The sequence below is a fragment of the Neofelis nebulosa genome, chromosome 5, assembly GCF_028018385.1.
Source record: "Neofelis nebulosa isolate mNeoNeb1 chromosome 5, mNeoNeb1.pri, whole genome shotgun sequence".
NCBI classification, from domain to species: Eukaryota; Metazoa; Chordata; class Mammalia; order Carnivora; family Felidae; genus Neofelis; species Neofelis nebulosa.
The window spans coordinates 15,866,862-15,881,651 of record NC_080786.1 but is presented as its reverse complement, the minus strand read 5'-3'; the positions used below and the strand labels follow the sequence as shown (position 1 = coordinate 15,881,651).

At 41.1% G+C, this 14,790-nt stretch overlaps 1 protein-coding gene across 5 annotated transcripts in view; it reads left to right on the top strand.

Annotated features, from left to right (window-relative positions):
- Nucleotides 1-14,499, top strand: part of LRRC3B (leucine rich repeat containing 3B) — a 92,136-nt gene extending 77,637 nt beyond the window's left edge. For all 5 annotated transcript variants that reach the window (XM_058729710.1, XM_058729706.1, XM_058729709.1 and 2 more), the window contains one exon: nucleotides 13,244-14,499. In XM_058729710.1, coding sequence (XP_058585693.1) covers nucleotides 13,408-14,187 — 780 coding nt within the window. In that variant the 5' untranslated portion in view covers nucleotides 13,244-13,407 and the 3' untranslated portion in view covers nucleotides 14,188-14,499. The remainder of the gene's footprint in view (nucleotides 1-13,243) is intronic.
- Nucleotides 14,500-14,790: the final 291 nt, after the last annotated feature.

Here is a 14,790-nt window from a genome sequence, read left to right as displayed (position 1 = left end):
CGTGGGTTCTATTCTTCACTTACTGTGGTGCTAGTTTCCTATGGCTGCTATCACAAATTACCACAAACTTTGTGGCTTAAAACAACACACATCTGTTCTATAGTTCTGGAAGCCAGAAGTTTGAAGTCAGTTTTGCTGGACCAGAATCAGTTTGTCAGCTGGGCCCATGTCCTCCAGAGGCTCTAAGGGAGCATCTGTTTCTTGCTGCTTCCGGCTTCTGGGGACTGCCATGTTGCCCGTAGCCACATCACCGCAATCTCTACTTCGGGAGTCCTAGTGCCTTCTTGTTTCCCATGTCAATTACACCTTTGCCTCCTTCTTATAAGGACATTTATAATTACATTTAGGGTTCACCCAGATAATCCAGGATGATCCCTCCATCTCAAGATTCCTAACTTAATCATATCTGCAAAGTCTCTTTTTCCATAAAAGGTAACATGCATGGGTTCCAAGGGTTAGGACCTAGGTATTGGGCGGGGACGGGGGGGGGCATTTTTCAGCCTCCTACAATCTACCTTCTGGTCCCAAAGATTCACATTCGTCCCCCATGCAAAATATATCCATCTTATCCCAACATTACCAAGGTCTCAGCCCATGATGGCATCAATTCAAAAAATCCAAAATTTCATCTGAGGATCATCAGCTCAAAAGTCCCAGATCTTATCATCCAGATTATCCAAAGCGGATATGAGGAGACTCCGGGCATGATGCCTCCTGGGGCAAAATTCCTCATTGTCTCAAAGTAAAGTTTTTGTACATAGTACATGTCCAAGAAATGTCAGCCACTCTCGGAGTTACTCCCTTTGTTGCATCAAAGATACATCACTCTGGTCCTCCATTGTCCTAGCAGAGAGAAGACAAAGTGTAAGATGATGACGGTAATGATAGTAACAATAATCGTAGTGGTAGAGTGAGTAATAGTAAACTCTCATGGACAGTTTCTTTCTCATGTAACAGAAGCTTTTCTAAGTGTTTTATATGTGTTGCCTCAGTGAATCCTCATGAAATCCCTTGGATAGAACTTATTAATACCCCCATGTTTAACTGTGGGGAAGAGAGGATACATAATTAGTAAATGGCTAAGCCATGATCTCCATGCTGCCCAATTAAAACCAGGTCCACACCGCATATGTGACGTCTGTCCGTGTGCTGGGACTTTGGTAGTCCTGGCATACAAGAAATACAATTTTATTTTCTTAAGTTTATTTGTTTATTTTGAGAGAGGTGGGGGGAGAAAAAGGGGGGGTGGATGAGCAGGAGAGGGGCAGAGAGAGAAGGAGAGAAAGAAAATCCCAAGTAGGCTCTGCACTGTCGGTGTGGAACCTAGCATGGGGCTCGAACCCATGAACTGCAAGATCATGACCTGAGTTGAAACCGAGAGTCAGGTGCTTAACCAGCTGAGCCACTCAGGTGCCTCCACAAAATACAGTTTAAAGAAGTCCTTCTCATTTCACCTTCGGTTTCTATTCAGTGTCACTATGAGGAGATAGGCCACATTCAAATGAGTATTCCTAAAACTCTCTTCCTTCATCAGGAAGGGATTTCTTTTTCTCTTGAAGTTCTTTCCGTTGCTGTTATTTTTTAAGCCTAGAACCGCCCCTCCACATGTTCCTTTGAGAAACGTGAAACTTTCAGACAAGATGGAAAATTGGTACAATGAATACTTTTAGGTGATCACTTTCCATTTACCAGTTCTTAATCTTTTGCCCCTTTGTCTCTCTCTTTCCAGATAAAAATATAATTTTGTTTTTCCTGGGTATTTTGATACCCTTTGCAGTTGTCATGACACTTTACCCCAAAACACTTCAGTATGTACCTCTTAGGAACAAGGATTCTCTCCTTCCTCCTCAAATCATGAAAAGCCCAAGAAATTTATATTTGATTCAATAATATCTAATATAGGTTGTAATCAGAGTTTTCTCTCATTGTTCCAATAATGCACCTCGCTAGCATATTTTTTTTTACAGCCAGAAGTCAGTCTTTTGCATTGCTGTTGGTTATCACATCTTTTTTCTTTAATCAGGAAGAGTTCCGCAGACTGCTTTGGGTTTTTTGTGTGTTTGTTTTGTTTTGTTTTGTTTTGTTTCCCTTCAGTCACCCTTTGAAGAGTCCTGATCAGTCACATTGCAAAGTGCCTCACGTTTCAGATCGGTCAAATCCTTTCCTCATGATTAGATTCAGGTTAAATATGGTTTGAAATGAATACTATCATAGGTTATGTGAGAATCACATCCTAGTTGGTTGTGCTTAAGAAAAAGACACGTAAGGCTCTGGAAAAAGAATGATCTGATATTCGAGCAAAACAGCCAAATACTGAAACCCACAATACAGCATAATCTTTAAGTGGCCATTGATGGCTTCTGAAGCGCATTTCACATATATTTATTTCAGTTTATCCTCATAACTATGAGACCAGGGAGGTGAATATTATTCATTATAGGTCTATGATAAATAAAGCTTAGAAGTGTGTGATTTGCTAAATTCCTGGAATTCATTCCTCAGAAGCCAGGGTTTGAATCCAGTTTCTAGACCTTGGTTTGGATCTCAATCCTGTACTTTCCCCACCAAATCAATGAATAAGGTTAAACAAAACAAGGGTTTAAAAAAAAAAATGATAACAGTCACTCAGCCTACTCAGAAATTCGACTGAATTCAGCATAAGCTAGTGTGCTCTAAAAGCAGCTTTCAAACAAATAACCCAGTGAAGAAATGGGCAGAAAACATGAATAGACACTTCTCTAAAGAAGACATCCGGATGGCCAACAGGCACATGAAAAGATGTTCAACGTCGCTCCTCATCAGGGAAATACAAATCAAAACCACACTCAGATACCACCTCACGCTAGTCAGAGTGGCCAAAATGAAGAAATCAGGAGACTATAGATGCTGGAGAGGATGTGGAGAGACGGGAACCCTCTTGCACTGTTGGTAGGAATGCAAATTGGTGCAGCCGCTCTGGAAAGCAGTGTGGAGGTTCCTCAGAAAATTAAAAATAGACCTACCCTATGACCCAGCAATAGCACTGCTAGGAATTTATCCAAGGGATACAGGAGTACTGATGCATAGGGGCACTTGTACCCCAATGTTTATAGCAGCACTCTCAACAATAGCCAAATTATGGAAAGAGCCTAAATGTCCATCAACTGATGAATGGATAAAGAAATTGTGGTTTATATACACAATGGAATACTACGTGGCAATGAGAAAAAATGAAATATGGCGTTTTGTAGCAGCGTGGATGGAACTGGAGAGTGTGATGCTAAGTGAAATAAGCCATACAGAGAAAGACAGATACCATATGGTTTCACTCTTATGTGGATCCTGAGAAATGTAACAGAAACCCATGGGGGAGGGGAAGGGAAAAAAAAAAAAAAGAGGTTAGAGTGGGAGAGAGCCAAAGCATAAGAGACTGTTAAAAACTGAGAACAAACTGAGGGTTGATGGGGGGTGGGAGGGAGGGCAGGGTGGGTGATGGGTATTGAGGAGGGCACCTTTTGGGATGAGCACTGGGTGTTGTATGGAAACCAATTTGACAGTAAATTTCATATATTAAAAAATAAAAAAATAAAAAAAATAAAAAAATAAAATAAAAGCAGCTTTCAGATTGCCTCAGGACCCTCTTGAGATTTAGGGAGCCTACATTTATGTAGATTATGTGTTAAGAGCTTGCAAAGTTCTCACTGTTAAATGTCATAGGCACTTGCTGAGAAATAATAATAGAGAAGCAGAAAGAAACTGAGATAGATGGGTTCCCACTCAATCTCCCTATAAACTTGCAGCATGTTGAATAATAAATACAGATGTAAGCAAAGACATAGTCTTATCTTTATTCTGTGTTTAGTCCCAGAGAGAGATAGATACTATGTCAAAAAAAAAAAAGTGGATTTTGTTTATGTATTTCTTTGTTTTTCAAGCAGGTTTATGGGTGGGAAGAATTTTTACATCTACTCCGGAGATCTATGGGCATTAGATCATGTAGAAAGGAGGCAATGTATTCATAAGAGTTGTTTGTCCCCCAATAAGTTCAGGGTTTGTTTAAAGAATTATTTTGTGAAATAGGTTTCAAAAGAAGAAAAGCAGTGCCTAAAATGACTGAGATCTGGGACAGATGGACATCATGTCGTTTTGATAAAAGTTTTGTATGAGTAGCTCTTAGAAGATTTTTTGCAGGAAAAGGAGTTTCTCTTCTCGTTATTGACCTTCCCAAAGTCTGTGGAAAGTAGTCAACAGAGGACTGATTTGGCATTTGAAACTCAGTACTTGTGTTTGCAGACCCTCTATATCTAAATGTGGCCAGTAGAAGGATTCTATAAATCACTGAGTGTTGAATGGAATCTACCCTGTGGGACACCTAGGATCCAAATTTTGTCCTTCTGCTAACCAGCGTGTGACTTTAAGCCATTTCCATTTGGTGCGTTCCTCTACTGTGCTAAAGTAGGACCAATGATGTTTATCATGTTTCCCTAAAAAGGCTGCTTAGAGATAATTAAATAAGAGCATATCCATGGACTTGCCCCGCAGGCATCTAATGTAATGTAGTTCACAAACGTAAGGCAAATGTGTCATGTTAGAGCTTTCAGTTTAGAGGTGTAAGGGAGGAAATTTTTTCCTCCACATCTCTAGGTTTGTTTGGCTGGTCTGTTAATTAAATTGACATAAAACAGGTTAACAGAAAAAAACTTTAATTATGGAGTGGGAGCCCCACAAAGACAATGAGAGGCTTCCTGACAGGCAGTTGAGGTGTGCGTGCCATTCTGAGTTAAGGGGAAGGGGGTAGGGATCTGAGGCTTCAAAGGGGAGGAAGCCAACTCACAGAACGATGGGAAGACCAAATGGTTAGTAAACAAATGCCTGTGGTGCCATGCAGAGACAATGGGACGCAGAAGGGAATCTGAACCAACAGGCTCTGTGGACTTCCAGCCATCCTCTAGCCCATCCTGTTCTTCCGAACTGGGCCCTCTGTCTGAATTTTTCCAGGCAGTTAAGGGGGAGGTGCCAAGCTCTTCCTGAGTCTTTTGGGACTTGATCGTCTTCAGTTCAAAGTAGTCATCATGCCAGAACGGTGCTCTCTGGGGAGACTTGTTCTGAACCCCTTCAGAAGCATGTGTCACCTTTTCTCCCTCCCTCTTGCTATCTCACTAGTCTTCTTTTTCAGCAACGCTTCCCCCAGTGCTCAGGGTTGTCCTGAGGATTTTGCAAGGTGACATATGTGTATCCAGAATAGAAGGCAACTGACTTTCTGTTTTCGCCACTCCTTTAATCTCTATTCTGTGCAAGTGACCATCTTCCTCTAGTCCCTGAATGACACATCAGTCAGCCAATCTGTGCCAATCTCAGGTAATAGATTGTCCTACCATTACCTTAAGTCACAAAGTCAATTGACTTAAGCCAAAGTAAAAGTTGAATATGATTATGTAAGCGTCTAATTCAAGAGATTAGCCAATACACTGAATTTCATCTAATATTCAACTATTCCCCTCTCTTCTTTGTTTCAGGCGTAAAGGAAAGGGAAAGAAGGTATGGTGGGTAGCTCGGTTTCTTCTCTCTGCCCTTTCACCCCACCCCAGGCCATCAGCATAACTGGGCTTCAGCTACTCTCCTCAGAGGCTCATTGGAAGGTAGAATGAGATGGGCTTGGTGCTTCTTTCTGGAGCTCTTTTGTGCCCCCTACCACCTGTATGATGCCCCGAAATATGACTCCCCTGGTCCCTGTGGCGGATACATTCCAGATGGCTACATTCCCCAAATCCAAACATCTGGCCTTCAGTTTCTTGTTGCTCAGATGCCTCGGCCCTACCAGGGAATCCTATGGGACTATGAGAAAGGACCCAAGATACTTTTCACTGGGGAGTTCCTTCCCTCAGGTGGCCATATCTGACCGATAGGGAGTAGTTTTCTATCCCTTGTCTGACAGCTCTGGGAGTGCAGGCTCACCCCAACATCAAAACATTACCCAACTCTACCACCAATCAATGGCCAACCTTGTGCTAGGACATTCTGCACCTCCACCCCAGCTCCAGGAATCCTATTAACTCTCTCCTCTCTTTGGGGAGGTGATAAGATAGATGCCTCTTGACACCTTTTTCCCTCAAAGTGGACAAGGAGATGTTAGACTCACAGAACATGTCACCCAACCTTCACATGGCAACTTGAGCCCTCACTTTGGAATTCTATATCCATTTAATAGGAACCTAATCAGAACTTCAGTTTCACCATCCATTACTCATGTTAGATGCGTTCATCACTTAATAAATACCTGGCATATAATAAATGCCAAGTGAACAGTAGCTGTTTTATGATGAAATGAGGATGGATCCTAATTCATTTCAATAAATATTTATTAAACTCTTACTATGGGCGATGCAAGAATATAAAAATGAGTAAGACATTGACCCCTACCCTCTGAAAGCTCATGGTCTGGTAGCAAAAGTAAACCGATATCCTCAATTGTAAAAGCAAGAATTTTGAGATTTCAGGCGCTTCCTGACTTAACCTGTTATGACATATTGGGTCTGCAAGCCGATTAAACTCCTTCTAAATATAATGATCCTCAGTTCCTCCTGTATCTGTTGGCCTTATTAGTTCATATCCATAACTAAATGATGATAGTTGCTTGTTATAAACCAGCCGAATGACTCCTGGGCCAGATCTTCATCGTCGGATTTGAAACCAGGAAAGCGAATCCAAGCTGTAGAGGGTTGGGATGACCTGTGATAAATCTCACGCTTGTGGAAGGAAGTGCTCTTCATCATCAGCTTTCTAACTGTGGATCTCTGTTTCCTGAGCTCAGGTTTCTGTGTCTGTGTGAGTAAGTGTGGTGGGACATAGGATTGGAAAAGGAGGGTTGCCATGAACAACAGGGGCTCGTGAAAGCTTTTTGGCCAGTGGAAATTCATGGTCAAAGTGTTACTTGCACCTGACATTGGAAGGAGAACAGAAGCTGCACACAGGCAGGCCGGGAAGGAGGCTTTGGCTTCCTTTTGGTGTAAGAGGATAGTGTTTTGAACAGGAGAGAGAAAAAGGGGACACAAAGCACAAGAGAGCCGGCAGGGAGAATGAAAATGGAAACGGTTCCCAAGAAATCAGGAGGGAAGAATAGGTGGTTTATGGTAGAAGGTAGTTAGTTGGGTGAGGATAAAGGGTGAAAGTGATTTTACTTTTAAGGATGCCCATTGTGAAGCCCAGGTGGAATCTTCTGGTGAGAGGTGGTTGCGAGTGGAAATGCAAAACTAAAGTTCATGGCAGAGCTCAATGCTAAAGATTGTGAATTAAGGTGTCATATCTGTGAACGTCATCTCAAAATTATCTATATAGTTCATTCACCTGAATTATCCAGATCCCAACTGTCCCTCATTTTTTGGTCAGGAATTATACACATTGATGTTTTATGCAACCAATACTTAGTTTATAGAAAACCTGAGCATGGAAAGAAATCCCTATATAATTTCTATAATAAGTTATAAAGCTAACTTTGGAAATATTACATTGAAAATATCACATACTGTAGTCTTCGTGGAAGTAAATGAAAACTACCCAAATGAGAACAAGCAGAGGCCATTTTCCCCAAGCTTTCTATAGCAAGGGAGCCAGCCCTGATCCCTCGCATTCGGCAGAGACTCACGGGGAGGCAGGGAGTGTAAAAGCTTTATCGTGGGACAAATGAAAGGCTTCAGATGTGCCCTGATTGGTGGCTCTTGGCATGAGGAATCTGGAAGCAGGCTAACTAGACCCAGAACCTCGTTATGTGGTTGCTTAGGGGAGCAGATTTGGCTCTCCCTGGTTAACCCTAAATTGGAAGCAGGAGGGAAAATGAGGGAAGCTGGCAGTTACTGATCTGGCTGAGTTGGGACAATTGCTATAGAGGCTGCAGTTTGGCTCCCTGGGCTGGATTAAGCAGGTTGTGAGTTGAAGTTCTGTTTTGATATGTGGTCTCACCATTGTCCCTTCGCGTATTCAGTCTCTCAGGTTGAAACACGTTCAGCTTTTTAAACTTTATTGTCTTGTTATTGACCCAACCTTCTTGGCCGCCATTGTCCAACTGTTTCATGGTGCTCGAAAGTTGTCTTCTGAGGCATTATGTTCAGATTGTTTTTTCAGTTAAGTTCTGGTCCTTTTGCACTATATTTTTTAAAATTTTATGTAAACAAAAACACCTTTGTATCATAAAAAGTTAAATCCACTAGAAGGGTATGAAATAAAAAGACCACTGCTTTTCTCCCCATCAGCCCCTTGAGTCCTGCTCCTCAGTTAACACTATTAATAGTTTCTTATACATTTCCTTCCATACAGATCCTTTCAGAAACGAACTATGCATTTGCAAACATATGTTATACACCTATAGCTGCACATTCGTGTCCTCTTTTTAAAACTTTACACAAACAGGATGATACTATAAACCCCTTTTTCCTAGCTGCTTTTTTGAGGTCATCTTTGGAGATCTTTACATCAGTACAAGTCAGTCTAACTTGTTCTCATGTTTTAAAATCTGAATAGATATTCCTACATTGCTTGTACAAAAAGAGTGTCCCAAGTATCCCCTCATCAAGGGTTTGAGAGTGCTTTGTTTTTTACAAGGTCACTTTGTTTTTTACAAGGTCACTTACAGTGACCCTAGTTTTCCTAATTTTAACCAAGATGTTAGGTACTTTCACTTGAATTTATTCTTGTGTCAGTGAGATCAAGGATCTTTTCATAGGATTTTTTTGGTCATTCGTATATATTGTTTTTCTGTCCTATTTTTCTGTTGGATCAGTTTCTTATCCCTTGGTAAGAATGTCTTGTATATTAAAGAAATCAACCCTTTGTTTTAGCATCTGCCCTTTCATTTTGTGTATGGTCTTACTTTTGCCCTATGGAAGTTTTAATTTTAAGTGCTTAAACTTATGAGGTTTTTTTTTTTCTTTTTTCATTAATTTGAAAATTAATGAACCCACCCACCCACCCCACCCCCCACCCCGAATCAAAGGGCCTTCCTGTGTTGCTGTATTGTGCTCTTTAATCAAATCCTTGTTGGTAGCAGTGTTGCATGGAAAGAAATTGGGAGAAATCGGTCTGTTATTTCTTCTTGAATTGGTGTGCTCACTGATCTTAGAAGAGTTAATGAAAGCTTTGGGTTTGAAGCCCTGAGTGTCCCTGAGTATCTATCCCCTAATGATGAGAAGAAAGGAATAGGAAGCAAGATAGAGTTGTTAATCAACCACTGAAAGATCTGTCTTCTCAGGCAGTTTGCTAAATACACTTTTTTTTTTTTTTCTTCTGGAAACAACATTTGATAGTTACTACCCAATCCGGGCATTAATTGTTGGACCTTGGAGACCCGTGTGATGGGGAAATGTGGACAAGGCATGGGTCCAGGGATAAAATGGCCCCCTTTGGGAGCACAGCTCATACCTAAATACCACATTCCAAAAATACAGTAGCTTCCTGACTGCCCCAGACATATTTAAAGGGAATGAAGATAGGGTAGTATGATGAGTTGAGAAATGCCGGGGGGAGTCAAGAGGTAGAGAACGCACTGTTTAATTTGCTCTGTCCCTTTATCGGGTCTTGTTCCTTATCAGGAGGACAGGCAGTGATGCTGCTTCTATTCTTGCCATCACCAGTGTGACCCCAGCCCTTCTCTGGTGTTCTACATACTCCTCCTGAAGTTAGAAAGGAGACACTCTATTTTTTCTAGCAGAATATTGTGTTTGCTGCTTCGCATATTTGGGTAGACCTGACTGGAAATAGAGCAGGAGGGAGTTTTAAGTTTTTGAGCTGCTCCTTAGCTTTATATTCTGCTGGGTGGTAGCTGATGTCAGAAGAATACCTATGTTTTTCACTGTGAGGCACACCTCCCATGTCTTTCTTTTCCAAGAACCTCTTTTGACCTCTCCAGCAATTTAAGACAATGTCAAGCTGGTTTTGGAAAATAGTAATTCGGCATATTAGAGTGGAGAGGCCGTTCTTCCATCTTCCCTGCTGAAGATGACCTTGACTCAATAACTCTGGCCCCTGCTGTCTGCTTCCTAGACATCCAAGGGCTCAATTCTCTACTCCTTGCATCTCTTGTCACTTTGTCCTGGCTGAGCATGGGAGCACTAGAGGCTGAGTCATAGCAGCCAAGTAATCTAGCCAGTCCCAGAGCTTTTGTTTCCCTTTTCTCCAACATGACAGGAAGAAAATGAAATACTTAGTTTGAGCCCAGCATCTCTGAATGCAAGAGATAACTCTGTATTTGTATTCCTAATAGGCGTTCTATTCAGTGTATAGGTGGACCATTTCAAGGTTTCAAGGTGAAGCCATTTCATTGGATTCCATCTCAAGAGGTATTTCATTCTGTTGTTGAAAACTCAAGATGTGTTCTCATCATTTCTTGTCTGTTACCATGACTATTGGACCGATCATCCTGGAGAAACCAAGATTAAGTCTCAAGAAGCCTCCCGGAAAAGCTCCATTCTTCCTTTCATCAGCTAGGAGCCTGCGCTCATGATTTTTCCAAAGACCACCATGTTGACATGTAAAACCAATAGACATTGGAAGAGCCAATATTTATATTAAAAATAAAAATAATTATCTTAGGGAAGAAAAAGTAAAGCTATATGCTTCAATATGTTATTCGATCATTCATACAATAGATGTTTGTATAGCCCTTACTACATGTCAAGCACTATGCTAGCATTTGGGAACGTATCTGGGATAATAGCAGTAACCGTAGGTAACAAGTATGGAGCTCTTACTACCTATTAGACACTGGGCTAAATGCTTTATGTGGATTATCCCACATAATTCTCAAATCAACTTTGTAATTGTGTTCTTTTATCATTTCTATTCAAAGATAAGGAAAATAAGGCTTAGAGAGGTTAAATAACTTGCCCAGGAACACAGTGCTAATAAGGACTAAAGCTGGGATACATGCCAGTGTACTTTTTAATTACACTTTGCACTTTTTAATTGTTTGCTGTTGTTTCCGCGCGAGGCAGAAACAAGCCCCTGCCCTCATGGAACTTACGGTCTAACTTGGTGAACACTTTTCTTCAGGTAGACTCTTAATCAGTCTCTGGAGAGATGTGGAGGGTCTGCCAGAGAAGCCTTCCCACCTTTCAGCAGGATTTAGGCTGGTTGTACAGCCTCAGTTGATGGGAGTTGGTTGATCGCATAGACTTTTTTCATGTTCTCTAATCATGTTCATGTCCCCCATCTCCTGTGTCCTTCTCATGCCTTTCTCCTAACATCCTTTATCTTATCCTTCTGCCACCCTCCTTTCTCTCTGAATGCCCTCCCCTCCACACCTGCTTATTTTTTCCTCTCTCCCATCTAGACAATCACTAGAGTCCCAAATGTCGTGCAATGCAGTTTTCAAGGAAAACATGGAAGGGAGGGAAACTCACTGCAAATGAAATGAGCTATTGATGGATGGCTCAGTAAGCCTAGAGGTCCTTCTTTAGCATTCTCTGGCATTTAAGGGACTCAGGATTCCAAAAGCACATCCACTCCATTCTGCTAGTGCTAATCTCATTTTTTCCATGATTAACAACCCCATTCATTATGTTTTCAGCTCACATTAATCTTCTCTTCTGTGAGTTTGGTAACATTTGGAGTCATTTCCCCCTGTATTTATCCATCTGGGATCTTTAGAAAAGATAAGTTTGCAGAGACTCATTTGTTGCTCATGCAGAAAGTCATTTATTACTCACTGTGGTAAGAGGAAGGAATATTCCCCTTGTTTCTCACATCCTGAGAGAGGACACTCTGAAATCAGACATCGAGCTCCATGGGGTACTGAATTTGGGGTTGAGCTTCAACATAACAGCATCAGAAGTCACAACAAGCAATGCTTCCTTGATCCCAACTGTCTTTATAGAGCAGATAATGTTGGGAGAGCATTGTAGGGGTAGTAGAGAGTGTTAGGAGATTAATAAGTCAGAATAAAGCCTCTGGCGTAAGTCCTGTCTCTGCCACCTACGAGCTATAACCTTGGGCGAATCACATAATCTCTCCAAAATCCACTCACTTCCTCTGTGAACTGGTCCCAAAGATGCCTGTCCTCTCTATATGAGAAAAGAGTTTTGAGGGTTCACTTAATATTCTCATTTCTGTTCCTGAGTAAGCTTGTATCCTTACTTATATTACTTAATATTAAAATATCACTTAATTACGTTTCAGAAGCCCCCTCCAACAATATTATATATATATACAGCAAAACCTTGGTTTTCAAGCATAATTCATTCTGGAAACATACATGTAATCCAAAGCACTTGTATATCAAAGTGAATTTCAAGAACCGTTGCCTCCGTTGTGATCATATGACATTCGGTGTCATGTACCACTGGTATTGCAAGACATCACTCGTTTATCAAGTTAAAATTTATTAGAAATGTTTGTTCATCTTGCAGAACACTCAGAGAGCAAGTCACTTGCAATCCAAGGTTTTACTGTGTATTTATTATATATGTAATTTATTATATATATATAATTTATCATGTATATGTATATATATATACATTTCAGCAATAATATATACATATAATGATTGGAAAGAAAAAATAAGCTATTGGGAAAGTCTTAGAGGCTAATATTTTTTAGTCCTTATCTTATATTTTAAAAAGTCTTGGAGGTGTGTGTCATATTTGAAGACCTATTGGGGACGGGATAGGTTGTTTAGAAAACAGAGAGAATCAGGGAGACAACCCTTTTGGGGATTCTGTTCTATCAGTCCCTAGCAACATTTTGTTGTAAAGGTTGGAATGCATTTATTCATTTCTTAATTCAAGCAAGATGTTTCTTTAGAGAAAATATTCCAATTGAGCATCCATTCAGGAGCCATGACAATTATTGCTATCTATGGTCATTAACCATGAAATATCAGTGTTATTTCTCATTGCTGCTCAAGAGGAGGTCTAAACTGCATTCATGCATCTGCAACTGTAGAAAGGAGGAAAGGCATAATTAAATTTTATTGCTATATAATTTAGAAGGGGTTCAGGATGTTGAGAGGACTAGTAGAGATGACAGAATTCTAGACTGTTTGCTGTAATTCTGCACAACTAAAAACAAGGCAGCATGATTCGGAAATGTCATTTATTGACAGACCTTTCCCCAAGCACCTGGGATTTGAGCAGGAGACTCCCATTATGCAGACATCTCCCAGTGGTATCAATGGAAATTACCTCTCCTGCCCACATAGAATGCCAGGCGCCTGAGAGCACTTATAATTGCTCTCTCTGCAAAAAAAGCTAATTGTCTCTGCTTCCCTTTCCTTTAGGTACCCAAGCAAGGACAGGAATAATGAAGAGACACATGTGTTAGCTGCAACCTTTTGAAATAAGCAAGAAGGAAATCAGCAGTGTGGACAAGGCTGGAACCGTTGCCACGCTTGCTTGTCGGAGTGAATGAGGAATGGGCTTGTGATTATGCTGACATTCCAGCATGAATCTGGTAGACCTGTGGTTAACCCGTTCCCTCTCCATGTGTCTCCTCCTACAAAGTTTTGTTCTTATGATACTGTGCTTTCATTCAGCCAGTATGTGTCCCAAGGGCTGTCTCTGTTCTTCCTCTGGGGGTTTAAATGTCACCTGTAGCAATGCAAATCTCAAGGAAATACCTAGAGATCTTCCTCCTGAAACAGTCTTATTGTATCTGGACTCCAATCAGATCACATCTATCCCCAATGAGATTTTTAAGGACCTCCATCAACTAAGAGTTCTCAACTTGTCCAAAAACGGCATTGAGTTTATCGATGAGCATGCTTTCAAAGGAGTAGCGGAAACTTTGCAGACTCTGGACTTGTCTGACAACCGGATTCAAAGCGTGCACAAAAATGCCTTCAATAACCTGAAGGCCAGGGCCAGAATCGCCAACAACCCCTGGCACTGCGACTGTACTCTCCAGCAAGTTCTGAGGAGCATGGCATCCAACCACGAGACAGCCCACAATGTGATCTGTAAGACTTCTGTGTTGGATGAGCACGCCGGGAGACCATTCCTCAATGCTGCCAATGATGCTGACCTTTGTAACCTCCCCAAAAAGACTACCGATTATGCCATGCTGGTCACCATGTTTGGCTGGTTCACCATGGTGATCTCATATGTGGTGTATTACGTGAGGCAAAATCAGGAGGATGCCCGGAGACACCTTGAATACTTGAAATCCCTGCCCAGCAGGCAGAAGAAAGCAGATGAGCCCGATGACATTAGCACTGTGGTATAGCGTCCAAACAGACTGGCACCGAGAAAGAAATTCATTTGCAGTTGCAATAGAATAAGTGGTTTACTTTTCCCATCCATTGTAAACATCTAAAACTTTGTATCTCCCTTTCTTTTGAATTATGCCACTGTCGAGCTTTTAACAAACATGACAACATAACAGATAATTTTAGTTTAGGTGTCCCACCCCTTAATTGTACCCCCAGTGGTATATTCCTGAGTAAGCTACTATCTGGACATAAGTTAGATCCATCTCACTATTTAATAATGAAATTTATTTTTTTAATTTAAAACCAAATAAAAGCTTAACTTTGAACCATGGAAAACAGAGTGACTTATTGGTCCAGAAAACAGTACAGTCATTCCGTTGCTTTCAAGAGAAATCGACAACCCTTATGAGCCTAAAGAATTATCATAGTGAAAGATGTGTTATTAAGTCCTACTGGACACGGGGAAGCCATAGCTGAATGATCGAGCAAGGAAAGTGTCTGTCAGACTTTAAAATACTGAGCCTTAGCAAACCCGAGTGATAACACACATTCCGGCATCCTGCAGAGGCTTCAGCTGGGATACCGCTAGATGTTCGCTATCTAAAAGTTGGTGTGTT